Here is a 27,115-nt window from a genome sequence, read left to right on the forward strand (position 1 = left end):
TTGCCGCATCCGCTCTCCCGCAGAATTCATTTCAGCTCCGGCGCGAGTGTCGGAATGTTCTCCCCGGAGCCGGACGAGACGACGGATGGTGTTCTCCTGACTCTTCGCTGTGGCTTGCCAGAAGCAAGCTGGAGCTTTCGCTCGTGCTCCCGAATACAGATGAGCTGGCAGGAGGACAGGCTTTGCCGTGGGAGGGCTTGGCCGGAGACCCAAACTTCACGTTTCCTCCTGAAAACGGACGCATTTGAGGCCGGTTTTCCAAGTCCAACGCCGACGAAAGCTGCCGACCCGTTTGCAGATGGAGTTTCTTTCTCCTTGGTGCTGCGTGGCAGCTCAGGGCAGGATTTAAGGACGCTCCTGAGCCCGCGGGGCAGGTGACCTTGAGGATAGGAGTCCTTCAAAACACGGTGTGCTGGCAGCACGTCGCGGCTCATCTGACTCGGGCTCGGCTGCTGACGGAGCCGGGACGGTGCCGTCGCCTTCCCGCGACACCGACAGCTCCGCGTTCGCCTCTGCTCAGGCTTCCTGGGAGCAACGCGGGTCCTTTCAACCCTCCTGCAGGTGCAGAGTGCTGGAAGTTCGTTTATTTAAGAGCTGGAAATGCCCCGGGTTGTGCAACCACCATCCAGGTGCTGATATTTCTGCTGCTGGACTTTGCACAGGCAGGAAAAGACACGGCAAAGGGCCCGAGTGACAGCAGCCCATGGAGAGTGGAGAGGATGAACACGGCCCCGAGGCGTCCGCTCCACTCCCAGGAGATGAACCGCTGCGGGCCGGCACGCACGGAGATCATCCCAACCCACCATCAGCACGCACGGAGATCATCCCAACCCACCATCAGCACGCACGGAGATCATCCCAACCCACCATCAGCACGCACGGAGATCATCCCAACCCACCATCGGCACGCACGGAGATCATCCCAACCCACCATCGGCACGCACGGAGATCATCCCAACCCACCATCGGCACGCACGGAGATCATCCCAACCCACCATCGGCACGCACGGAGATCATCCCAACCCACCATCGGCACGCACGGAGATCATCCCAACCCACCATCGGCACGCACAGAGATCATCCCAACCCACCATCGGCACGCACGGAGATCATCCCAACCCACCATCGGCACGCACAGAGATCATCCCAACCCACCATCGGGAACTTCTCGTGTTTTAACGTGCACTCGGGGGTTGGGAGCTGCCGGGGGTTGGGACAGCAGCTGAGCTTGGAGGACCTTGTGTCATCATTGCAAGGGGGTGAAGCAGCTTCTGCTGATGAAAGAACGATGTCCAGCCCCATAACGGGGTGAAAAACCCAACGTGGGGGTGAGAACGTCCTGAACGGATGGAGCTCGGTGCTCCCCGGCCAAAGGATCACGCGTTTTTCATTGCACCGGTGCAATCTTCTGGCGAACTATTCACCCATCGGCTCACCGAGGCCACACTAAGATGTGGTAATCCCAGTATGGGTAGAACCACCCATACGTGGTCGAGGGAGCATCATCTGAAATGGGAGCGTGGGAAGGGGCTCGTGGGCCATAAAGCACCTCTGAGCGGCTGGAGAGGCAGGTCTGGATGATGGATGGGTCAGGGACCGGCTCTCCTTGCTGCCCCACGGGAAACCCAAGGCTATCGGGAGACACCAGGACAACCTGGAGGACAGGTACAACGTCCTGGTCCCACCAAGTCCAGAAAGCTGTTGGCAAGAGAAACCACAACACCGGGAACTCCAGAGCAGGAGACCAGGACCTCCAGGCACTCCCAAAACCAGCAACGCTCCAACATCAGCATTACTAGAACATTTTAAGACAACCATGAGCCACGGAGCAACGACAAACACGCAGATGTTTCCCACAGAAGACCACGGAGGCCACACCGGCCAAAGCCACCGCGCGTTCCCCACCCACCACCAACACGTGGTGATGGCTACGGGTCTCAACAAGCAAGAGGAAACCTTGAAGCACCCACCAAGCACCCGTCCTTCCCGATGGATGGGCTCTGGGACAAGCACCAGCCTCCCCTCCGGCTCCCACTTCCCCTAAAATCAATCCCATGACTTTCTGCCCTCCTTTCGCACGGGAAGAGGAATCACATCCCTGGACGGAATCGATCCCATCTACTGGGTTCCCTGTTTGGTTTCTAGATGAAAACCAGGATTTGCTTTCACCCCACCTGGACCCAAAAAGACCCCCAGAAACCCAACACAAGCCCGCGGGCACGTGGCCCGGCGTCCTACCACGCGTCCGTGGACGAGCGCGTCCCTCTCGCCTCCGCCACCGGCAGCGCTCCGGGGTTCTCCCGTCCCCGCTCTCGCAACCGGTTCTCCCTGGAGCAGTTAGAAAGGCAACGCCCGCGCAGGAAGTGGTCTCCGCGGCACACGGAGGTGGGGAACGGCACGGCTGCGAGGGGAGGGCGCTGGATGTGCTGACTCAGCATCCCGGCGAGCTTCGGCTCGTCCCGGTGACCCAACCGCTCGGAGCGAAGCAAAGACCCCCCCCCCCCTCCCAGCCCCTTTCCGGCATCTCGCTTGGGCGGCGAGGCTGAGCCATGCGCCGCGGCTGCGGGAAAGTGCCGAATGCCTCTGACTCTGCCGGCATCCATTTTCCATGGAGAGCTTCCCGATGGCACCAGCCCCGGTTCTCCTTCGCTTGGCTCTTACCAGGCAGGATTTCCCTGCCACTGCTGTCACGCCCAAGCTTAACTCTTCCCCTCGAAACATGGACCCGGCACCCTGGAGGGGTCTCGGCTCAGCTCCACGAGCTCCAGAGTTGGTTCTTGCCATTCCGGACAGATCGGTGCGTGTTGAATCCGTACAAAAAGCCGCTTGAACCTCTCTGGATGGGACCTCCGCGTTATCGAGGGAGCGCCGGGTTGTTCCGCGTGCCGTCCCCCAGGGGCCAAGGAGATGTTTTGTGGGATGCGACGTCTCTGCTGCGCGTTCGGCGGCCGCGTTTGTCGCTCCTCTGATGCCAAGCTCAGAGATTCGGCACCGGTTCGGCACCAACCGGCCGCTTACGCTCAAGTCAAGAGCTTCTCTCCAAGCGTTGATGACCAAAAGCAACAAACCTCCTGCTGAAACACAACCGTTCCCCACGCGCAAGCTCATCATCACCCAAGAGATCCTCATGTTTGGTTCAGAAACAAAGAATCACCCAAGAGATCCTCGTGTTTGGCTCCAGGGAAATAAAGCATCACCCAGGAGACCACAGAATCACAGAGATTCTGGGGAAATAAAGAATCACCCAAGAGATCCTCGCGTTGGCTCCAGGGAAATAAAGAATCACCCAAGAGATCCTCATGTTTGGCTCAAAAACAAAGAATCGCCCACCCGCTGCCGCTGTCGATGCTCAAGACGGCACCCAAGTTCTCCCACCAGGACAGTTGGGTTTCAGCAATCTGCTCACGCTGGAGAAAAAGAAAAAAAAACAACAAGAAACTGGAGGAAGGCTCCACTAAAACTGCTGGCTCGCGCGCACGGGCTCGCGTTCAAGCCGCCGAGTCAGCAGAGCTCAGGAAGCTTCGCTCGCTTCTGGAAGACGGAGCCGTAGGAAGCATGACACATCTCGAGATGTTGGCTCCACTCCTCGGGATGTTTATGGTCAGTGAGAGCTTGCCACGACTTCACAGACTTCCCAGAAACATCTGGATGAAGGACTCTGCTGAGGCTCAACCGGAGCAGCAGAACCTCTACACAGACATGTAGGAGAGTCGGCAGCTTCAGGGACCTGCCCCACCATGAGCACCACCAGCACGTGTCCATTGGAGAGAAAAACATCGTAGGGTGACTCGCTCACCCACCAAATCCACTCCACCGGGGACACTGTCTCACTGTTGAGCTCCGGTCGAGGAGGAAGAAGATGAAGCCCGGGAAGACGCGCCTCATCCCACTGGTCACCAAGGGCTGGAGAAGTCCCACCGGGGTGGAAAGGAGATGTTAAGTGTCTGGATGGGCGCCACACCGCAGCTTCGAACGCTTCACTTTGGCTCTCCTGGGACAGCAACGGTCCCTCCAGCCCGTGTAGGACTTGCCAGGGTCACCCAGAGGTGGCCAGAAGAAGACGTTAAATTTTTTTTTCTAAATCTCCACCACTTCAGCACCGTCATCTTCTCAGAACAGCTGCGCAGCAACACGTGGTTTCTTTTCCAAGAAAGAGGCCAACCTGCAGGTCCGCAAGCCAACGAGCGGAGCCAGAAGAGGACGAACCGTCTGCCCCGAGGAAGGGCCGCACCCTTCCATGACCAACAGAGCCCGGAGACGGCCCCACAGCAGCCCAGGGTGGGTCTCCACCAGGGCTTTGGCCACCGCAACCCAACGGCGAGGGCTTGTGATAAAACCCACCAGCTTTGGAGACCAAGCAGGACCACGGTAGAGAAGGAGAAGCATCGCGGCAGCACAAAACCCAGCAGGACCCATGAACGCAGAGGACGATCTAGAGAAGATCATGAAGGCCACTGGAAGAAACACCTACAGGGGTAAAGACTCAATGGAGAAGGAGCGTTGAGGGGTTGAACTGAAGAGTCTCCTGGAGAGCCCGAGCAGTCACCGGTGATGTACCATAGCTGTTCCTGATCCCAAAGGGTGCCTCAGAAAGGTCCTCAACGCGGCAGAGAGTTGGGGAGCAGCACCCCGAAGGAAAAGGATGAGGATGTTGTGCCGAAAAAGCCAGGAGGAACCCCAGGAATCGGGAAGGAGACGGAGATGATCAACCTCAACGGGAAGGGAAGCTCGTTAGCAGGATGACGGACGACCTGCCACTCATGGGAGCTGTGAGTCACCAACGGTGTGGTGGTGGGGGGGAGGAAAAACACCCAAAAAATAGAAAAAGAAGGAAAAACACCATCTATCTAGCTGTGGTTTTCACGGCCGACTTCAAAAAACCAGCTCGTCGTCAGCAGCTTGAACTCGCTCCACAGGCTCCTCGCTGGAAAACCCTCCGGCAAACCCAACGAGGTGGAAACCCCCCTCCCCAGTTTCTCCCCGAAATTCGGCACGCGACAGGTCGAGGAGCCCGTGCCGAGTCCCCGCGCCGGAGTTTCACCGCTGGAGATGAACCGAAAGCGAAAACAGGTGTGAGGAAGGGCTATCCCGGGAAAAACAGCTCCGGCGGGCGGGCGGCCGGCGTGGCTTGTTTGGCTTGGCACGGCCAAGAGGGAATCCGACACCTTCCCAGCGAGGAGCTTTCCTCTTCTTTCCAACCTCTCCGCGCTGCAGAGGACATGAGTTACACTTGGGTTTTCTCAGCCCTCCGGGATATTCGCAGACGGCGGTGGGATGCACCGGAGCTGCGCCCAACTCCCGGCTCCAGCGTGGGGTGGGGGGATGCGGAGCCCGGATTCATCCGAAAAGCTCCGGGCGGTGCGAGGGAAAGCTTTGGGTTGAGTTTCCTCCAAGAGGAAATCCAAAGTTGGTGGTACGAGGCGGACAGCCAGGCTCGAGGGTTCGCTCCCAACCTCCGGAACGACGCGGACTTCCCAAAATACTCCACAAGTTGGAGGTTTGCGTGATTTCAGGCTCCGGTGGTATTTCCGAGGGTCCCACATAGAACCAGGATGAGACCACGGGGGCAAAACGCCGGCAAAAGCTTCACGTGCTTCGGAAAACGGCGCCGAGGTCTGAAATGGCTCTAGACCTCCCGATCCCCCCAAAAGGCCTCCTGGCCCCCCCAAAAAAGACCTCTTGGACCCACCAGAAAACCTCTCGGACCCCCAAAAGACCTCCTGGCCCCCTCCCCAAAAAGACCTCTGTCCCCCCCAAAAAAAGACCTCCTGGCCCCCCTCAAAAGACCTCTTGGACCCCTCAAAAGACCTCCCGACCCCCCAAAAAAAGACCTCTTGGACCCACCAAAAAACCTCTTGGCCCCCCCAGAAAGACCTCTTGGACCCTCAAAAAGACCTCTTGGACCCCCCAAAAGACCTCTCGGACCCCCAAAAAGACCACTTGGCCCTCCCAAAAGACCTCCTGGCCCCCCCAAAAAAGACCTCTTGTCCCTCCCAAAAGTCCTCTGCCCCCCAAAAAGACCTCCTGGCCTCCTAAAGTCTTCCTGGCCCCCACAAAAGCCCTAAAAAAGCCAAAAAAAAAGCCCCCAAAAAGCCCTGGCCATTCCTTTCCCACTTAAATCCCTCGGGGCTCCCTGCCGTACCCCCAAATTTGGTGGGACGGAGATCGCCCCGCGCACCGCTGGTCTCCCTCCAAGGGACGTCGCATCCGGCACCTGCGCCGGGTTTTCCAGCTGCCGGAGCGCTCCCTCACCAATCCGGGTGCAGATACCTGGGAACCAGGTATTCTCCACCCCCGGGGTTCCGATTCCGAATTTCCTCCATCACCCAAAGCTTTGGAAAACAAAAGGCCGTGAGGAAAGGGCATTGCCCGAGGGTGCCGACCATTATTCCAGTCTTTGAGCCTTTTCAGAGGCAATTCCAAGCCTGGAATCGTTGAAAATCTTTTATTTTATTTTATTTTAAATTTCTCTTCAAGAGTCATCGAAGCCTCCGAGCAAATCCATCCCCTAGATCCCGCTTCGCTCCATCCAGCTTTCCGCAAGATTTACGTGACGGGGGCGGCAGGAATAAAACCTTCCTCGTCAGCAGCGGCCACATCCAGCGTCTAACGAAGGAAGAGTTTCCATCCAAGCTCCTTGGAAGGCGTCCAAGACTCTGTTGCAAACTCATCTTTCTTTTGGATCCGTCTCTCTTCCATTTCCAGCAGATCCCAACTGCTCCCGGCAAAGCCGGGAACGGCTTCGGCATCATTAAAACGGGGTTGGAATCACCAAAAAAAAAGCGTGATTTTCCCAGGGAGCCCTGGGAAGCCGCACGGCTCAGCTCTTCTCCAACTCTAACGTTAGCAGGCGAGAAGATCCCCAAAAGCTATTTTGGATTCTCCAAGGCCATGGAGAAGACTCCTGAGGGATCTTCTTCCCCGTGTTTGTCGCTGTTAACCTCTAACGAGCTGTCCTCTCCGATTACCGAAACCCACCATCCACCGTAAAGACCTGGAAACGCTCATGAATCACGTTGGCGGACGTGCCGGAACGCTCCGGAGAGCACGCGGCGTTGACCGGCAAGCCTCACCGAGCACCGATGCTTCCGTGAACCAAGCCAGGAGGTTGGATTCGGTCCTTGGCACCAGCGCTGGGCCTTGGGGCCACCTCAGCACGGCGGCGGTGCCAAGCGGTGACGGAGAATCGCTGGATGATTTTGCCTGGCAGCATCTCACCGCCCGTGTCGGGGCTGGCAGGAATGCGCCAGGCTCCGGTGATGAAGATACGGAGCTCCAAAAGCTGCTGAGATCCTTCTTCTACTCAACCATCCTACATAGAGGAGGGCTGGGGGGCTCAAAACATCCCAGGAAAGACCCCAGGGGGGAAAAGGAGGTCTCTGGTCCCAGGATGAGGAAGAAGGGACCAACCACCAGCAACACTTGCTGGAAAATAAGAGATAAATTGGGAATATTTGCAGGCCCTACCCAAGGCTTAGAGTCAAGGCTGTGCTTGGACATCTCCACACATACCACCTGGTGCAAACTGGGGAGAAACACTTTCTCCAGCTCCTCCATCCTTAAACTAATCCTTTTTTCTAAACATCGGGAGTCTTTGATGGCCATGCTCTCCCACAGATATATAAGTTTTCGGGAGACAGCAAGAAAAGGAAGGATTTTGACCACGTGGACAGCCCAAAACTCTCGTAACGGACCAGATAACATGGTTACAAGGAGGACAAACCACCAGGGAGGAAGGGAAGCAGCTGCTCAGCTCCATGTTGCACCCAAGAGACAAACCCAAGTGGGACGAGCACCACCAGGTCTCCTACAACAAGGACACCACGTTTCCACAGCAAGAACTTCATGCCTTAGAAGGTTCTCCCAAAACTGCCAAGTACCAGCTGGGTTGAAACCAGCGTGTCCCGATGACACAAGGACATAGAATCTCTCGTGTTGGAAGAAACCCACGAGGAGCATCAAGCCCAACTCCTGACTCTGCCCAGGACAACCTAAAAGTTAAACCCTATATCTAAGAGCATCCTCCAAACTCTTCTTCAACACCAACAGGCTTGAGGGCCACAACCTCATCCCAGGGAAGCTTGGCCCAGCGCTTGACCACCCTCTCCATGGAGAACTCTTTCCTAACGGCCAATCTGAACTTCCCCAATGCAACTTTAAGACGTTTCCTCGTGTGCCGTCACCAGACACCTGAGAGAAGAGATCAGCACCTCCCTCTCCGTTCCTTGTCACAAGGACAGCAATGAGGTCGCCCCTCTGTCTCTGCTTCTCCAGGCTGACCAACCGTGGTGTCCTCATAAGCCCTCTGCTCCTTTCACCATCTCTGTTGCCCTCCTTTGGACACATCCTAATGGTTTTTATGTCCTTCTTGGATTGCGGAGCCCCAAAACTGCCCACAGGACTCGAGGTGAGGCCACAGCGAGACGTGGGCCACCCACGTCTTTTGATGAGTTAGCCAGGATATGGGTGGCCCTCTCGGCCATGAGGACACACAGTTGACTCCTGTTGAGGTTCCCAGCAACCAAAAGCTCCCAGATCCCTTTCTACAGGGCTTCTCTCCAGCCTCTTGTCCCCGGATCTACACCTACATTCCAGACAACACCATCCCAGGTGCAGGATCTGCTGTTTGTCCTTGTTCGACGTCATAACAGTTGGCGATTGCGCAGCGCTCCAACCTATCGAGATCTTTCCGTGAGGCCTCTCTACCCTCAAAGGAATCAACAGCTTCTCCTGCTTTAGCACCACCAGCAAACTCTCCGAGTGTGCACTCACCTCCTGCATCCAGGTCATCGATAAAAACATTGAAGAGAGGAAAAACCCCTGGAGAACATCACTCATGACTGGCCACCAGCCAGATGTTGCCCCATTGACTACCACCCTTTGAGCCTCGCCCTTCCACCAACCCTTCACCCACCGGGTTGTGTCCATGTCTAGAAGGACACTGTGAGAGACAGAATCAAAAGATTTACTCAAATCCTCCCAAAACCACATCCACTGTCCTCCCTCCATCCATGAGGCCACTGACCTTCTCATAAAGGGTGAGGAAGATGCGACTTGCCCTTCACAAACCCGTGTTGGCTTTGACCGATGACTGTGTCACTGGTTTTCCACTAAATCCCAGAATAACCTTCTCCATAATTTGCCCAGGCACCAAAACAAGACCAACGGCTCCATAATTACCAGGGTTGTCTTTCTTGCACTTCCTGGAAACTGGAAGCCCATTTGCTTGCTTCCAGTTGACTGGGACCTCTCCAGAGTTCCAAGACCCTTGAGACCTAACAGAAAGGTCTCACAATAACATTGTCCAACTCTTCCAGCACCCCAGGATGAATCCCACCAGGCCATGTAGACTTAGGTAGGCAGTAGCCGTACAAGTTCAAAGCCAACCGGGACGTTATCCTGCTCTTCCAGTCGTGGTCCTGCGACGTCGGGGTCCCCGGGCCCACTACTGGAGTTACAGACAAGGGTGAAGAAGCCATGAAACCCTCTTGCTTTATCTTCATCCCTACTTCAGAGGTGACCAACCTCATCAAGTAACGGCCTAATGTTTTCTTTCATCCTCCTTTTGCCATTAACGTACCCAAAATCTCCATTTTTTTTGGTGACTCCGACAATCCCGGCCAGACACGGCGCCGCGCAAACCCGACTTTGCTTTCTCAGCAGCGGCCAACTCTGGAGAAGGATGAACGCGGCCTCGTGCCGATGCATCAGCTCATTTTCTGCTGGGGTTGGGAGAAGGTTACGGTATCTCCGGCACCGGCGCGACGCGGTGGCAGCTCGCTCCCGCGAAAGGGGTCGTTGCCGCGGCCGTTCGGCCCTTCGACTCTCCTCAACAGCTTTTATCCTCCTTGATATTGAGGAAAAAATGAGCTTCAGGCCACTTGCTGAGGTCTTCCAGACATCTGGCAGCCTGGATGGAGCAGGAGAGCGGCCTGGGCTGGAGGCCAGAAGCAAGCCACCCCCAAAAACCCAACACCGCCACCGCGACACGTTTACACCCCGCGTGCCCCCACCAAGAACTCGGCTTGGCGCAGCCAAAACACGGGTACGGTGCCTTTCCTGCCCATAAATGCCCAGCGGAGAAGAAGGATTGGGCCACGTCCTACTTTGGGAGGCAGCAGGAGAATCCACGGCCGTGCCCGGTGTGGCCCCCGGCTTATTTTTAAACCGTGTCCCGGTTAGCGCGAGCGACGGCGCAAGGGAGAGGGAGGTTATTTATAGACGCCGAAAGACGGGCACGGCAGGTGCTCCGTGCCTTGGACAACCCTACCGAGCGCGGGTTGAGACCTTCTCCCGGCACATCGAGGAGGACCACCGGCCACCAGACAGGACCCTTCCTCACCACTGACTTTCCCCACTCAGAACCACGGTTTCGCGTTACCGACGGCAAGAAAACACCGTCACCACCACTCACCCCACGATGGCACGTTTGAGGACCACGTCACGTCCCACCTTCCCACCCCACCGAGCTGTCGCCACGCTCACGAGCGACCACGCGCTGCCGTCGAAGACCGATTGCGGTGCTTACCGACGGCACGGGTGGAGACCCTCCAACCCTAAAAGTCTTCGGGAAGGCGTTCGCGGCCGAGACCTTCGTTATCTCCGGGTCAGAGGAGATGTAAGGTGGGGGTTTTGGTTTTGTTGGGTTTTTTTTCCAGGCAACTTTAAGGTTTCCAACCGAACTCCACGTCCCAGCTCCAGCTAAGCCCTGCCTGTTGTCTTGGACTCAAGTATCCAATTATTTATTTGCTAGGCAACAACATGACATCTTTCCTGGCACCGTCGGCGGGCTGACGAAGCGGTAATTAGCGCGGAAGGTTCCCGGGACTGCGAGTCCCACCTCTCCGGTAAGAGGTTGAAAAGTCAACGGCTTGAACGCCAGGGAGGAAGGAGATAAACGTTGGGAAACGGCCACGATTTCGCGGGGAGCCCCTCGCCGACGCCAAAAAAAAACGAAAGAAAACCAACCTCAGAAGAGGCCAGCGGGGAAGAGTTGAGGCGAGACCAGCGAGAGCTGAACCTCCGTTGGGCGCCTGGTCTCCTGATTTGCATATCTTTGGTGGACAGAGTTCAAAGGCGGGCCGTAAAAAAAAAAAAAAAAAGGAAAGAAAAAAAAGGAAAAAGAAACGGCCCAGTGGTTGGCAAACACTTCTTGGGATGGGCTACACGTGAGCTGCTCCGCTCCGGGAAAAAAAAAAGGTTCAGAGGCACCTGGAGCTCCGCGCTCAACCCAAGATCAAACCATAACGTGGTGTTTCTACACCGGAGAACTTCCCGTGGGGACCCACCTTGGAAGAAGAACGACACTTTTTCCCCCGAAACACCCCACAAACTTGTTCTGCTGCATCGCGGTTAAAGCTCTGACGGTGCCATGAGGTCTCCTCACCCCACCAAAGCCCAGGTCCAGGACAAACCATGCCATTGCAAGTGCTCGGTACACTCTGACCTCCTCAACCTGTTAATTTTATTTCCCAACTGCTCCGGCTCTTTGCTCCTGCCTCTCATCTGCAAGTCCCTGCCCCCAGAACGGGTCATAGAATCATGGAATGGTTTGGGTTGGAAGGGACCTCAAAGATCACCCAGTTCCACCCCCCTGCCATGGGCAGGGACATCTTATGGAATCATGGAATGGTTTAGGTTGGAAGGGGCCTTCCAGACCATCCAGTTCCAACCCCCCTGCCATGGGCAGGGACACCCTCCACTACACCAGGTTGCTCCAAGCCCCATCCAGCCTGGCCTGGAACACTGCCAGGGATGGGGCAGCCACAGCTTCTCTGGTCAACCTGTCCCAGTGCCTCACCACCATCATCCAGATGGCTCTTTGAAACGACAACAATCAGGAAGAGGTGGGACAGACGGCAGCATCTCAAGACCTTCACCCAACGCTCCACCACAAATAATTTAAGGCTTTGTTGAGGGAGAGTTTAAGGATTGGGCTTGTAAACCACGTGAACATCTACCAGAGCAATTTCTTGGGGTTCTTTGGGGTGTTGCTGGGTACGGGGCTGTACAACCACCAGCCGGGGTGGCCCAGACCAAGACCGACACACAGTCTCAACCAACAGTTGAGCAACAGCAGGAATTGCTTCTTCAGAAACGGCCGTTGAAGAGACCAACGCTGCGGTGAAACGACGTCAAACCGGGATTTTTGGTGCAATTTCCAAACACAAGTTCTCCATGGCTCACAACGTTGAACCGCGGCCACCGAACGCCACCGCTTCCACCCAGATTTGGCCAACCCATGTCCCCACGGTGTTGATTTATGCTCCATCAGAAGTCCCTACCACAGGCTGGTGGCGTCACAAATCATGCATCCTAAAATCCTCTCCCTTTCTCCAGCTGCTCCCAGTCTGGCGCCGGGTGGGCGCTCCGGTGGATGCAAACGCTTTCCAATGTTCTAACGCAAAATTGCACCGGGATTACACGCATCACTCAACGTCACCCAGATCAACGCGACACGAGGTCGTCTTATTTATCACCAGACTGGCCACGCTCACAGGTACCAACGAGATCTTTGGAGGGCAGCTGTGCCATAGCACCACCTGGCTCAAAAATGCCAATTATTGGGTTTTTTTTTTTAATGGTGGGTCTGTTTAGATCAGCTCGGCAGCGTGAAAGGCCTGGGAGAGCTTTGCCAAGTCCTAGTGGGCAGGTACGTGTCGTGGTGAGGAGCACAGCCACGCACTGGCTCCATCCAAAATGTGACACCTCGATTTGGGGCTGACCCTCAGCTCCATCCAAAACCCACCACCGTGACTCAGGGCCATCCACCAGCTCCATTCAAACTCCATTCAAAACCCAACACCCCGATTCGGAGTCGTCTATCAGCTCCATCCATAAACCAACTCCCAGATTATGGGCCATCCACCATCTCCATCCCAAATCCAACACCCCAACTTGGGGCTGTCCATCATCTCCATCCAAAACCCAACACCCTGACTCAGGGCCACCCACCGGCTCCATCTAAAACCCAACGCCCGATTCAGGGTTGTCCACCATCTCCATCTAAAACCCAACGCCCGATTCAGTGCCGTCCACCAGCTCCATCCAAAACCCAACACCTCAACTCAGGGCCACCCACTGCCTCCATCCAAAACCCAACGCCCCGATTCAAGGTTGTCCACCATCTCCATCCAAAACCCAACGCCCCGATTCAAGGCTGTCCACCATCTCCATCCAAAACCCAATGCCTCAATTCAAGGTTGTCCACCATCTCCATCCAAAACCCAACGCCCCAACTTGCGGCCAGGCAGAGCAACGGGCAAACATTTGCCATTTGCAGCGATATCCGATGTCTGCCACCCGATTTCAGCGGTGCACGCGGCCCTTTGCACCCGCAGACCACCCAACACATCTCCATCTCCAAATCCTCACCGCACAAGCCAGGAAAAACCACGCCGTACAGCTTAAATCCAGCTTTTCCAGTGCCAAAAGTCAGAAGGGCTCGATCCAACAGAAGCAGGAACCTCAGCCCGGCACCCAGCCACGTGCTGCAGATCCGGCTCGGCCATCCCTGGCCTACGACATCCACCCACCGCCGGGATTTGTTGGTTTCTACCGTAGAGCCGAGCTGCCATCGGTGCTTTTCCAGCCGTTTCCACCTTATCTCCCTCCACTCCGTGGGGGTTTGGTTATTTAAGCACCGTGTAGACTTTGCTCTTCGGAGCAAAGAAAAAAAAACACCTTTGCCTTCTTCCCTGCTCCCTCTTCCTCACTCCTGTCCCCTCCGAAAGGATCCTCAGGACCTTCAGAGGAGGGAAGCAAGTTCAGATAGTCGTTCATCCTTGGTCCACCACCACCCGTGTCCCCATAGCAAGGATGAGCACGTTTTTGGGATGAAAGCCATCCCTCGGGGTGGGTGGGGATCTGGATAACGTGACAACGTGGACCAGGAGCCGGCCCGACCCACGGTGATTTGTCACCGGTGCCACCAAACCCAAAAACGAGCCAAACTGGGGCAATTTCATCCCGGTGATCCCCACGATCACCTTGTGCTCCACCTGGAGAGCGCCTTCGGTTTCGTGGGACACCCCTAGGAAAGCCCATGCTGCGTCTAACGAGCTTTGCCTTAACGACGACGCAGGTGGCAACACCTCGGAGGCCAGGACTGAGGACATCTGCCAGGACACGCTCCACGGGTGTGCACAAAAGGAGACGCCGCGGAGCTCCCGCCATCCCCAGTCCCACTGGATTTCTCCCCGTTTCGCAAAGGATCCCTCCCTCCACGTCAGCGGGATTTGCAAGGGGAAACTGAGTCACGGATGGAGCCTTCCAGCTTGATTTTATCTCTTTTTAAGATAATTTAAGACAGACATCACCCCCTGGGCAGCGATGTCCACAAAACCAGGTTCTTCTAAGCTCCGGGCTCAAGTGGGCTCTTGAGTTTCATTCCAGAGGGGGAAAAAAAATAAAATAAAAAAAAAAAATATAAAATAATCAGTGGCACACGTGGATGCTGGAGAAAGGAGGGGATCTTTGAACGTCGGGATCGGCTTTTCCTGGGAGCGATCTCAACTCCAAGAGCTCCTTCACGGCGCTCGGAGGGATGAATCCAAATCTTGGCCCGCGCCAGCCAAGGCTGGAGGGGGAAGGGGCGAGGGGACGCAGAAGACGGGATTAAAAAGAAAAAAGAAGGGAGAGGGGAGGAGTGGGGGGAGGAAAAATCCAAAATAGGTGGAGAAACAAAAGGACACGGAGGTGGGACAAAGGCTGAGCCTCAGCCCCTGCCACAGTCCATCGTGGGCATTGTCCTCCTCGGCAGACCGGTATAAATTAAACCGCCGGCGCGGCGAACGCCGCCCCTACCTCCTTCCCACCGCCGCTCTTCTCGAACGGAGCAGGAAAAGACAAAAAAAAAAAAAGTCCGGAAAAACTTCTCTTATCTCCAGCTTCCCAAGCAGCCGCGCCGCCCGACGCCGCGAAAACGGGAAGTTTCCATCAAGGAGCGCCAAAATCCCCCCAAAACGGGTAAAAAAAACCCTCCTGCGACGCCGCGCGGTGCCGAAGGAGCCCGCGGGGGCTCTGGTTCTCCGGCAGCCCTTTCATGTCGTCTCCCAAAAAAAGATGCGGTTGGATTTATTTAGTCACCTGGATCCTAAAATCCTAAAATTCAAATAAAAAAACCCCCATCCTGCTACTTTTTTTGTCATCCCCCCGAGCCAGAAACGGCCCCGGACTACACCGAGAGCGACTTCTCCCGCGACCGTCACCAAAATAACCATAAAAAGCTCGAAATCGGGAATAAACGACGCTGCGGTTGGGTTCTGCCGGCGGCGGCGCGGGAAAGCGCCGGGATGGCCGCCGGGGCGGTTAAAAGCCATTTGGGATGAAAACGTTCCTTTTCAGCCACTTGTCTGTACCGGAACCGAGAGTTTTCCCAGTTTGGCACAAGGTCCGAACGGCATCGTTTGGCCTTTCCGGTGTGATATCCCGACGGATAAAATCCCGTCCTGCGGAACTCGGGATATCAAAATATCCGAGATGAAACCAAATCCCGTCTCCGATGCGACCAGGAGCAGAAGAGGCGCCTGATCCTGACCCGATGCCACGATTCCACATATTATTAGGCATAAAAAAAGCAGATTTGGCTAAATCAAGTCAGATCCGGCGGTTCCGGTGCCAGAACCGGCAGATTCCGAGTCGATAATCTCCCTCCTGGACGGCAAACGCCGGTTTCTCTCTTCTACCGAATCAAACCAAGGTGTGTTTGGCCTTGATTAATTTGGTTAATTAATCCGGCGGCTCCGGGACGGAGGGGACAGGAGCCTGCGGCATCGACGGGCAGAGCGCGGTGAACCCGTCTCGGGGACGTCGTGGCACTGTACGACGTCACAGGGACCGTAGGGACATCCTGCGCTGGCACGGCATCCCCAGAGCGGGATGTCCCCAGATCGGGGACCACAGTGACACCCCACACTGCCATGGCGATCCCAAAGCGGGACGTCCTCAAATCATGGACCTTGTGGCACCCCACACTGCCACGGTGATCCCAAAGTGGGATGTCCCCAAGTCATGGACCTTGTGGCATCCCACACTTCCATGGTAACCCCAAAGTGGGACGTCCCCAAATCATGGATCTTGTGGCACCCCACACTGCCACAGCGATCCCAAAGCAGGACGTTCCCAAATCATGGACCTTGTGGCACCCCACACTGCCATGGTAACCCCAAAGCGGGACGTCCCCAAATCATGGATCTTGTGGCACCTCACGCTGCCAAAGCATACCCAAAGCAGGATGTCCCCAAATTGGGGACCATAGTGACACCCCACACTGCCACGGCGATCCCAAAGCGGGACGTCCCCAAATCATGGACCTTGTGGCACCCCACACTGCCATGGTAACCCCAAAGCGGGACGTTCCCAAATCATGGACCTTGTGGCACCTCACACTGCCATGGTAACCCCAAAGCAGGACGTCCCCAAATCATGGATCTTGTGGCACCCCACACTGCCATGGTAACCCCAAAGCGGGACGTCCCCAAGTCATGGACCTTGTGGCATCCCACGCTGCCACAGAATACCCAAAGCAGGATGTCCCCAAATTGGGGACCATAGTAACACCCCACACTGCCACAGCGATCCCAAAGCGGGACATCCCCCAATGGGTGACCTCGTGACACCCCACACTGCCACGGCGATCCCAAAGCAGCACGTCCCCGCATCGGTGACCTCGCGGCACCATCCCCAAGCGCGGGGAGGAGCCGGGTGCCGTCCCCTCCCACCCACGCAACCAAAAGCACCACCCCAACCCACCCCCCCCCCTCCAGCCACCAAACCTCCCTCCAAACCCTCCTCCCACCCCCCAGCACCGCCGGGACCCTTCCCCTCCGGTGAAACCTCCCACCTCGTGCTCCATCACCGGCACAGAGCCGCGTGGCCGGGGGGAACCGAGGGGACCAGCCCATCCCGGATCAACCCCAAGCCGAGGTGCCACCATGAGCGTGGCAAGGGAGGGAGAGCAGAGCAGACCACGGCTCCAACCGCCGCGCCGATACGGCACAGAAACCGCCCCCCACGCCAGGCGCGGGCTGATAAGGGCGCCGGCGGTTCAGGGAACAAGGAGGGAACCACGGCCCAGAGATAAAGGCTCGGCAATCGGAATCCTACGGCACGGCCGCCTCGCCGGGTCCCAAATAGGAAGGGGAAAAAGGTTGGAGCATCTCCAGCCCCGGCGCTGCCGCTCGGCCGGAGATGGCGACAACAAAATACCCAGATGGTTTCTAAAAGAGCCCTAACGCGGCGCGGTGCCCCCGAAAAATCCCGGCGAGCCGCCCAAAACATCCCTCACCGAGAGCAAGGAGGGGAGACGAGGCCACCAAGTAGCCACGAGGAGGGTCCGCGGTGGGACGCGGCACTCAGCCGCCATCGCTCGCGGTGCGTCCGGCCGAAAACGGGGCGAGGGGTTCAGGTGCCGCGAGCGGGGATGGGAAATCCCCGGCAGCGGTTCCTTCCCCTTCGCCGCGTCGGCTCGAGGCTCAGTCAGGCAGAACGGAGCAGCCACCCCGGCCACCGCGGTGCTCGCCCTTCCCCATGATCGCCGGCACCGGGGCAAGCGGCGACGTGGTCTTCTCCCACGCCACTGTCCTTCGGTGGCAGCACCAGCACCGGCGCGGTGCTCTCCGGCATGCAAACAGGTCATACCAGTGCTCGGGAGGGATGGTCCACCTTGGTGGCACCCCAAAAACCACCCTCGTTGGGAGAACATCTCTCCTGGTGATCACTTGGTGACCTCCCGGCGCCCTGTCTCCAAAAAAACCTGCCAGCAGCTGCCAAACCATCTCTGGCTCATGGCTGACGACGCTCGGCAGATGCCGGGATAAATTTTGCCGCGATGAGGCTGCTGGAGGCATCAGAAGAGCCCCAAAACCTTGAGGTTGGTGGCACCAGAAGCATTTGTGCAGGGTCTTCCCACCACACAAGACCCTCAGACCGGCGTGCCGGTCTTGGCCTCCGTTTTGGGGCGGTTTGGGGCATTTTGGGCCATTTCACCTCGGTTTTGCAAAGTTGGGAAGCGGTGATGGGGGCTTGCGCCCCTCTACATCCAACCCATGGGCAGGGCTGGAGCTGGGTCCATCCAGGACCTCAACTGAGCCCCACCACCCATCCAGAGCCAGGTCGGACACCGGGATGGGGACGTCCTCCATCTCCCGATTTTTTGGGCACCAACTCCCTCTTTCTTTAAAGACCCATGTCCATCCCCTGGAGCTGATTTTCCCACCCGTTGACCAGGGTGAAGGAACCAAGAGCTGAAAAGCTTCCCAGAAGCAACACGGTCCTTCCCCACCCACCTCGCGGTGGTTGAACACCAGCGGGACCCACTAAATGGGTCACCTGTGCCAGGAGATCAGGTTTTAAGTCAACCAGCGTTCGCGGAACTGGGCAAACTCATGGCAGTATTAAAGAACCGCAGCCGGCGACTCCACCACCGTTACTGCTTCCAGCTGGGGAAAAAGCCACTCACAAGCCAATGGTGGGATCTGCGGCCACCACCCACCTCGTTTTCCAGTGAGGACATGGGGTTGGGGAAGGACAGAAGGGTTGCAAATGCATGGAGGGGTTCAAGGTAGGACTCAGGATGGTGGAGGCACCTGTCTGGCATTTGACGTTGAAACGATAGAGGAGTTGAGGTGGGACAGGGTTAATCCTCCAAAGCAGGCAGAGGATGGACACCAGACAACCAGGGATCTACGGAGGAGTGGACAACCTGCAGCAGCCACGCTCGATAGACAAGGAATTGGCCGGAGAGCTGCGTACGAGTTCTAGTCAACATCTCAACGGCCAAGGGGAAACCAGTAACAAGCAGAGTCCCTCAAGGGTCCATACTGGGACCAATGCTATTTTTTATTTCCACCACCAACATGGCTTGAGTACACCCTCAGCAAGTTTGTGGGTGACAGCGAACTGAGTCAATACCTTGAGGTCATCCAGAAGGACCTCAACAGGCCAACGTGACTTCCTGATGAGCCAAGAAGCGGGTCAACGTGGACCCCTAGGCCAAGTGCAAGGTCCTGCAGCTGGGTCAAGGTCACAAACTGGGGCACTGAGAGCAGCCCCATGGAGAAGGACCTGTTAGAGCATATCCAGAGGTGGCCATGATGATGATCCAAGGGCTGGAGCACCTCTCCTACGAAGACAGGCCGGTAGAGTTGGGGTTGTCCAGCCTGGAGATGGGAAGGCTCTGGGGAGACCATCACGCTCCATCATTGGAAGCGTTCAAGGTCAGGCTGGACGGGGTTTTGAGCCACCTGATCTAGTGGAAGATGTCCCAGTCCATGGCAAGGTGTCGGACTAGATGACCCGTGACAAGGACAAGGAATCTCCAACCCAAACCGTTCTACGAAAACCTCCTGGCTCATCCAAGAGCCTTGGGAGGAGAGTTTTCCATGGAACCGCGTCAAGGACGGACCCAACAGGGTCTCCCACGGGTGACAAAGATCCCCCACCCCATAGCAGGACAACCCCTGCGAGAGCACCTGGCACATGCAGAGGTTCTTCCCAGTGCCTAGGACACCCCAGTATGGCTCAACACCAGCACTGGGGACCCACTGGAGCTCCTCATCCTTCACCACCATCGCGGCACAGCTTCGCCGGCACTGAGCGGTGAGGCAGAGGACGCCGCCTTCGCCCTGCGACTGCGCAGCCGCCCTCGGAGCGTTTCCGTTCCGAGAAGAGGGGAATTCAGCGAGGCCACGCGCAGGCGGCCCCGTTGCGCTCCGTTCGGCACGGCTGCGCCTTCACCAGCAATACCGAAAACACGTGGTCACCACCGGCGCGGCACAGACCCCGCCTGCTCCCTCCTGACACGGCACCGGAGCCACACCGACACACGGCGGAGCACGACCACCTCGTACAGGGACGGGTAAGGTGTCCCTCGTTTGGTGACACCTTCGGTCTGGGGTGCCGATGCCACGCCGGCGCAGATGAAGGGTCTCCATAAACCAACCGGCTTGACCCACCGTTGGGTTTTGCGCCCGTCCGCGGCGCCGAAGCCGGGCAGCGACGCCAGCCCGGCGTTCGCACCCTCGTTTCTCCTTCCATCAACTCCACGCGTTCCTCACCGTACCGCGGTTCCCGTTTCACCGCGAGAGCCGAGAGTTGGCGAACGTCTCCAACGCCAAGAGCGCGAACGCTCGCCGCAAACCGCCCCGCCGCGATGGCGCAGCCGTTCTCCAAACCAACCAAACCGCCCCGCCGCGATGGCACAACCGTTCTCCAAACCAACCAAACCGCCCCGCCGCGATGGCACAACCGTTCTCCAAACCAACCAAACCGCCCCGCCGCGATGGCACAACTGTTCTCCAAACCAACCAAACCGCCCCGCCACGATGGCACAACCGTTCTCCAAACCAACCAAACCGCCCCGCCGCGATGGCGCAGCCATTCTCCAAACCAACCAAACCGCCCCGCCGCGATGGCACAACCGTTCTCCAAACCAATCAAACCGCCCCACTGTGATGGTTATCCAAACCAACCGAATCCATTGGAGCATCACCGGGCACACATGAAGCACCGGGAGACAACCCCCAGGAAACCACCCCAACGGCGCCGACCGGTGACTTACCGGCCACGTCGTGTGCTTCCAGGGCGACGTCGGGCTCCTGCCGGGAGAGCGGCGAGAAGAAGTCGGGCTCCTCCTGCAACGGGCGCAGCTCGACGCCGGAGGATCCCTTCCCCTCCCTGCTCATCGTCGCCAGCTCACCGGCGGCGTAGAAAGAGTCTTCCTCGAGCTCCGGCTCCGTTTCCACCGCCGTCCCAGATAAAGCCGGATTCTCCAGGGGTTTTTTTCGCATCTTGAAGGAAAGCGGCTCTTCGTTCTTCGCCTTGGGGGCACTCAAGGGTAGGAAAAGTCTCTTTGTTCGGCTCCGGTGTCATTAACAGTGCTCTGCCTCCATCTCCTTGGCGCTCTGAGAAATTAGGGACAGTTTTCTCCATCCCTCGCCGATTGTGCTGTGTCACTCGGAAAAAACCACCGCGCCGGCACTCGGGAGGGTTGGCGGCCAGGGACTGCCGGAAAAACCTACAAGAAACGAGAGATAAAAGAGAAGAAAATGAGTAAAGAGGTTGGATTTTGCCACGGTGGAGGAGATACGGTCACGGCTTTGCCCGTGCCGGGGAATCCCACAGTCTTGGTGCCTCGCCGTGGTCACCGAAGCTCTCGGTGTCCCGGCACTGGGTAAGACATCGGGTCCCATCGCTCTCCCCTGGCGAAAATCGGCGCTGCCGGTAGCCAACACGGTGCTGGGTCTCTGCCGGAGTCAAAAGACCCCAAAAGTTGCTGCTTCTCCCCCCCCACTCCCAGTGCCACGATTTGCCGGAGGAACAGCATCTCCTCCGTCCTCTGCCACGGACTCCCAAAAAAAAACCCCCATCGCCCCCAAATTGATTCTTCATCCTTCCAAGAAATTCAATCCCCACGACGCAGAGCTGGGAAAAGGTGCCGGTTTGCACCCCCGGGAGCTCCGCTCCGCCGCCGGCGGCTCCCCAAAATCGGGGTGCTTGTCCCCCAGACCAAACCATCGGGAGAAATCGAGTGCTCAGGATCCTGATCTGTACAGGGCGGAGACGCCGGGATGAATCCTGACCCTGCTCCCCCCTAAAATCCAAACCATCACCCCAAAACACCTTCCACCACCCAACGCTGCCGCAGCTGAAAAATCAAATAATTGGGAAAAATAAAGTGCTCAGGATCCTGATCTCTCCGCAGCGGAGACGCCGGGATGAATCCCGACCCTGCTCCCCCCTAAAATCCAAACCGTCACCCCCAAACACCTTCCACCACCCAGCGCAGCTGTAGATTAACGGGGGAAAAAATCAAACAATTGGGAAAAAATCGAGCAGTCAGGATCCTGATCTCTGCAGGGCGGAGACGCCGGGAGGAATCCTGACCCCGGGGCGGGCGGAAAAGGGAAAAATAGGAGAAAAGAGGCGCTAAAAAGCCGGACTTCTCCACTCCGCCCGGAGGATAAAGGCACAGGAGGAGAGCGAAGGAGCTAAATTTACCCGGAGTGGAAGGAGAAGGCAGAGAAGAACCTATAAATACCTTCGAGGTAAAGAATGCAAACGAAGAGGGAATTATTGGAGTCGGCGTAAGGCGCTTCCCGGCTCCGGGAAAGCGATGGAGCAAATCCCCCCGAAACAGCCGGTGCCCATCGCTTCCCCCCGGGAACGCCACCCGGAGCCACCGCGGGCGAGTTTGCCGAGAAACTCGAGATTCAATTAAAGAAATTAAAAACACGTCGGCTCCGCGCGCCGGTGTTTTTCTTCCCCGAGGATCGGTTGTGCTGGTTGGCTTCGCTTCGGACGGATATTCCGCCTCCGAATCGGCACCCGCTGCCTGCAGGATGCCCTCGCGGTGGAGCCTTGATGTCCACGGCGGAATTTTGGGGAGCAAACCCTAAATTTGCAGATATTTAGTGGGTTGCGGCGGCTCGGTTCCGGCGGGATGAAGCCACTCGCTCTCCCCACACCGGCTCACCGGGGACAAACAGCGGATCGCGGCGTCACCTTTAACCACCGCCCGGCTTCAATCCGGTCGGCACCGCGGTGCCACGGCGGCTCATCCATCGTGCCGGCAAGGAGCGTCGGAGAAGCCTCCACATCGAGCGGTGCCAGCACGACGCGAGCCCCGGCAGCCGGCACGGCACCGGCGCTTCTCCCGGTGTTTCCCCACGTGCCGTCACGTGCCGAGGTGTCGCCTCGAAACGCGTCGCGCCGCTGCCAGGCCGGAGACGCCGGCGCATCCTCGAGCCGGGGGGGATCCATCCTGGTGAGCACGGGTGAAAAAACTCCCAAAACGGGTTAATTTTTCAAATCGGGGATGGAGGTTTGATCCGAGGCAACTCCAGGAGAGAGAATCCGGCGTCTCGCAGGGATGAGTTGCGGCGTCCCTCCGGCACCGCGCTCGCCAGCTCCAGCCAAACCTTTGCCAAAACGCGTCTCGGCGCGGCCCTGCCGCAACCCCTGCGCCGGGAAGGCCACCGAATCCCTCCCCGGCACCGCTCACCAAAACCCCCCAAGCACCACCGGCGGTGGGGACACCGGTGCCACGTCCCCCACTTTCCTCACCAAAAAAAAGCCGCGTTTTCCCAACTTTTCCCTTTCCTCCTTCCCAAAACCACCACCCGCCGCTCCCTAAAAACCCCCCGGTCCTCCCCAAAAACCCACCGCGATGTTTTCAAGCGCACCAGGAAGGCAAAAAAAAATATCAATTTAAAAAGGCGATTTGGGGGTTTTGGGTTGTTTTGGGGTTTTTTTTTCCCTCCCTCTCGCTCCGCACCAACTCCAGAAAAAGCCAAAAACTCACCCTGAAGTTTCCAAAGGTTCTCCCGGAGCTCCACGCGCTCCGAGGGTTGGAAGCGACTGCGGAAAACCCTCCCCCCAGCCCATCGACCCCCAGCCCTGCAAAGGCGGAGGAGAATTGGCCCAATTTAAATGCTAAACTGGTTAAGTGGGGACAATTCCCTGGAAGTCGCTTTTCCCCAGGCCAAAAACCTCCCCGCGGGGGGAGTTTCTGTCCCTGGGTTATCCCCCGCGCCCGCTTCGGCGGAAAAATTTGGGTGTTGGGGGGTTCTCCCCCCCTCCACGGGGTTTATTTTTCCTTCTTGGCAAAACCAGAGCCGAACCGTGGCAGGACGGTGCCAGTTTTTCCCTCTTTTTATATTAAATCCCGACGGAGCGTGCGGGATCCGGCGCGCTCCCGGCACACTCGAGCAGGGCAAACCACATCTCCGTGGGTTTTTCCCCCCCTCCGCGTGGTTTTTTGGGGATTTTTTTTTTGCCATCCCTGGTAGAAACCTGTGGCTCCACGCCGCAGAACGGCGCCGGTTTTGGTCGCAGCCGAGCGCGCCGGCTCCGGCACGCTCCTGGCACGCTTGAATCAAGCAGGTTCCGGCCACATCCGTGGTTTTCTTCCTCCCTTTTTTTTTTTTTGGATGGGTATTTTTCCCCCCTTTCTGCAGCAGAATGGATCCACCACGCAAGAGGACGGCACCGATTTCGCCAGGTCGCGGCCAAGCGCGTTCCCGGCGCGGCTGGGCCAGGCGAGCTCCAGCCACGTGGGTTTTTCCCCACTCCGGGGATTTGGTTTTGGTGTTTTTTTTCCCCTTCCTGGCAGAGCGGAGCCCCACCGCTGTTTTCTCCTCCTCCACGCCGGGTCACGGCCAAGCTCCCAGGATCCGGCACACTCCAGGCACGCTTGAGCGAGGAAAGCTCCGGCGAGATGTTTTTCCCCCCTCCTCCGCGTGGATCTTCCTCCTGGCACAGCGGAACGGAGCCGTGACGCAGGAGAACGGCACCGGCTTGTCCTCCTCCGTGCCGGGTCACGGCCGAGCTCGCGGGGTCTGGCACGCGCCCAGCGCCGCTTGAACCGGGCGGATTCCGGCCGCGTGGGTCGAGTTTTATTTCCCACCCCCCTTCTCCGCGTGGTTTCTTCTCCCGCTGAGCGGAACCGCGGCGCAGGAGGACGGTGCCGGTTTCCCTCGCTCCATCCCGGACCGCCATCGAGGAAGCGGCCCGCGCCGACGCCGCTTCGGCGCAAAACGCTTCGCACCCGCGAAGAAAGCGCAGAAGGGGAGCGAGCGATCCAGATTTCGGGGCGGGAGGAATTCGGGAAGGATCTGGAAAGCTCCCAGGACTCGAGCCGGGATCGTGGAGAGTTTCCTTCCGCTGGGAAACCTCAATCGATCGGCGCCATTCCTCCCCCTTGGCGTCAACGAGCTCGTTTATCCAAAAAGTGGCTTTTTTCTTCCCCCATCCCGGAGCCGGAACAGGCAAAGGACACTTTCCCCAGGAGCTCTTCCATTTCTGCTCCGACGGTTGCGGCTACAAGCCGGCAAATCCCACGCCGGAGGGTCCTGTTGGGATGCGGGGCTTTGCCAGCGCTGGGATGCTCGGGGAATCTGGCTGCGGGGTCGCCGGTGCTGCCGGAGGGGGATTTCGGAGACGATCCCGTCAATTCCTCTAAACGACACATCGGGGAGGGAAATCCAGCGCCAAGCCGTGCCGGGATGAGCCGAAAGCTGCTCCGAGTGACGGCAGCACCACTCGCACCTTCGTGCCGGACGGTGGCGGCGCCGGTTGGGCTCCGACCCGCTCCCCACCATCGAGCTGCTTGGGAAGAGGAAACATCCCCGGCACCGCCGCACCGCGCCAAAACCTGCCACCGAACCCACCAGCGCTGCCAAGCCCCGGCACGGGGCACACGCCGCGGCACCGCCGCCTGCACAGACCCCCGCCGGCCCCGTCAGCGCTCCGGCCGGCGGAGGAGGAAGACGAAAAGCTCCTGGCAGAGATGAGGAGGTCGCCATCGCCGGATGTTCGTTTAACCCCGGTTAACGAGCTCGGCGGAGCTTGGCTCCTTCCGCCGGCGCAGGAACGGTGCCGGTGGTCGCGGCGGAGGCGAAGCGGCACAGGGAGGGCCGAGGGGACGCGTTAGTGCCGGGTCGGGTCGGGGTCCGTCCTGGCCCCCCGCTCCCAGTCGGGGGATGCCGAATCCGGCACCGCTCGGTACCGAAAGTGCCGGTGCTGCTGCCCGGTGCCTGCCTGGAGGTACCCCCCGGACACTCGGGTCCGTCCCCCCAGCACAGACCCCCCCAAATGCGAACTCGGGTCCCCCCTCAGCACAGACCTCCCCCCAAATGCCACCCAGGTCCCCCCCTCAGCACAGACCCCCTCCCCAAATGCCAACTCGGGTCCCCCCCCAGCACAGACCCCCCCCCAAATGCCACTCAGGTCCCCCCCCAGCACAGACCCCCCCAAACGCCCACTCGGATCTCTCTCCTCAGCACAGACCCCCCCCCCCAAATGCCAACTCGGGTCCCCCCTCAGCACAGACCCCCCCCTCCAAATGCCACCCAGGTTCCCCCCCAGCACAGACCCCCCCCCAAATGCCACTCAGGTCCCCCCCCAGCACAGACCCCCCCAAACGCCCACTCGGATCTCTTTCCTCAGCACAGACCCCCCCCCAAATGTCACCCAGGTCCCCCCCTCAGCACAGACCCCCCCAACCGCCCCCCAGCACCCCGGATGTCAACTCCCCCCCCCCAACTCCACCCCCCCCGGTTCCCTCAGGCCCTGTCGTCCCCCCCCCCCGGTGTCCCCCCCCGGGTGTGGTGTCTCCCCCCCCCCCTCCGCTCAGCACCAGGGCCGGGGGTGGGGGGTGCCCCCGCCGCCCCCTCCCGCCCCCCCCGCGGCCCTCCCGGTCCCGGTCCCGCTTTGTGCCGCCCCCCCCCCCGCGGCACTCACCCCGCCGCCCCCCCGGGGCCGGGCCCGCCGCGCTCCTTCTCCTCAGCGGCGCCGCCCGCGCCGCCTCCCGCCCGGCTCCGGCCTCCGCAGCCGCCGCCGCGCCGCGGCCATGGTCCCGCGAACTGCCCCCGCGGGGGCTCAGCCGCTCCCGGTGCCGCCGCCGCCGCCGCCTGCGCCGCTCCGCTCGCTCCCCCGCCCCCCTCCCGCCGGCGGGGCCTGACTGCGTCACGCCGCGCGCCGCCCGCCCGCCGCCGACATCTTGGGGGCGGTGAGCGGCGGCCCAGCGCCGCCTCCGCCGCCGTTGCTGCCGCCGCCGCCGCCATCTTGGACCGCCCCGACCCGCCCCCCTCCCTCCGCCCCGACGCCGCGTGCGCCCGCCCCGCCGGAGCGGCCGCTGCGCGTCGTCGCCGCCGCCCTCCCCTGACCCCTGCGGCGCGCCCTGATGACGTTGACGGCGCGGCCGCGCCGCCATCTTGGGAGTGGCGGGAACGACCTTCCAAGGGGGGGGGGGGGAGGAGGAGGAGAGCGGCGCGGCGGCTGTGGCGTCATCGGCGAGCGACGGCGGCGCCGCGCCGCCATCTTGGGAGGGAGGAAGGGGGGAAGGTCCGGAGGGTGCGGGGGGACCTGGGGGGCGCCTGGGGGGACCTGTCGGCCCCGAGGGGACCCCACGGCCCCGTCCTGAGGGTCCCCATGGCCAGAAGATGTCCCCGTGACCCAGAGTGACCCCATGACCCCACGGTGTGCCCATGACTCAAAGTGTCCCCATGGCCCCCAGCTGTCCCCGTGACCCCAAAGTGACCCCGTGAACCCAAAGTGTCCCCATGGCCGCAAAGTGTCCTCATGACCCTAAAGTGTCCCCATCACCCCAAGGTAT

The 27,115-nt window shown here is 59.1% G+C and overlaps 1 protein-coding gene across 1 annotated transcript in view; it reads right to left on the reverse strand.

The window, feature by feature from the left end:
- Positions 1–26,564, reverse strand: part of LOC104378614 (WIZ zinc finger) — a 53,368-nt gene extending 26,804 nt beyond the window's left edge. Inside the window, exons 1-3 of the mRNA XM_086630937.1 lie at positions 26,242–26,564; positions 20,817–21,016; positions 20,561–20,785 (exon numbers count right to left, since the gene is read on the reverse strand). Coding sequence (XP_086487063.1) covers positions 20,561–20,785; positions 20,817–21,016; positions 26,242–26,564 — 748 coding nt within the window. The remainder of the gene's footprint in view (positions 1–20,560; positions 20,786–20,816; positions 21,017–26,241) is intronic.
- Between the last annotated feature and the right edge of the window lie 551 nt (positions 26,565–27,115).

Source organism: Tauraco erythrolophus, unplaced genomic scaffold (genome assembly GCF_009769465.1).
Source record: "Tauraco erythrolophus isolate bTauEry1 unplaced genomic scaffold, bTauEry1.pri scaffold_61_arrow_ctg1, whole genome shotgun sequence".
Lineage (NCBI taxonomy): Eukaryota > Metazoa > Chordata > Aves > Musophagiformes > Musophagidae > Tauraco > Tauraco erythrolophus.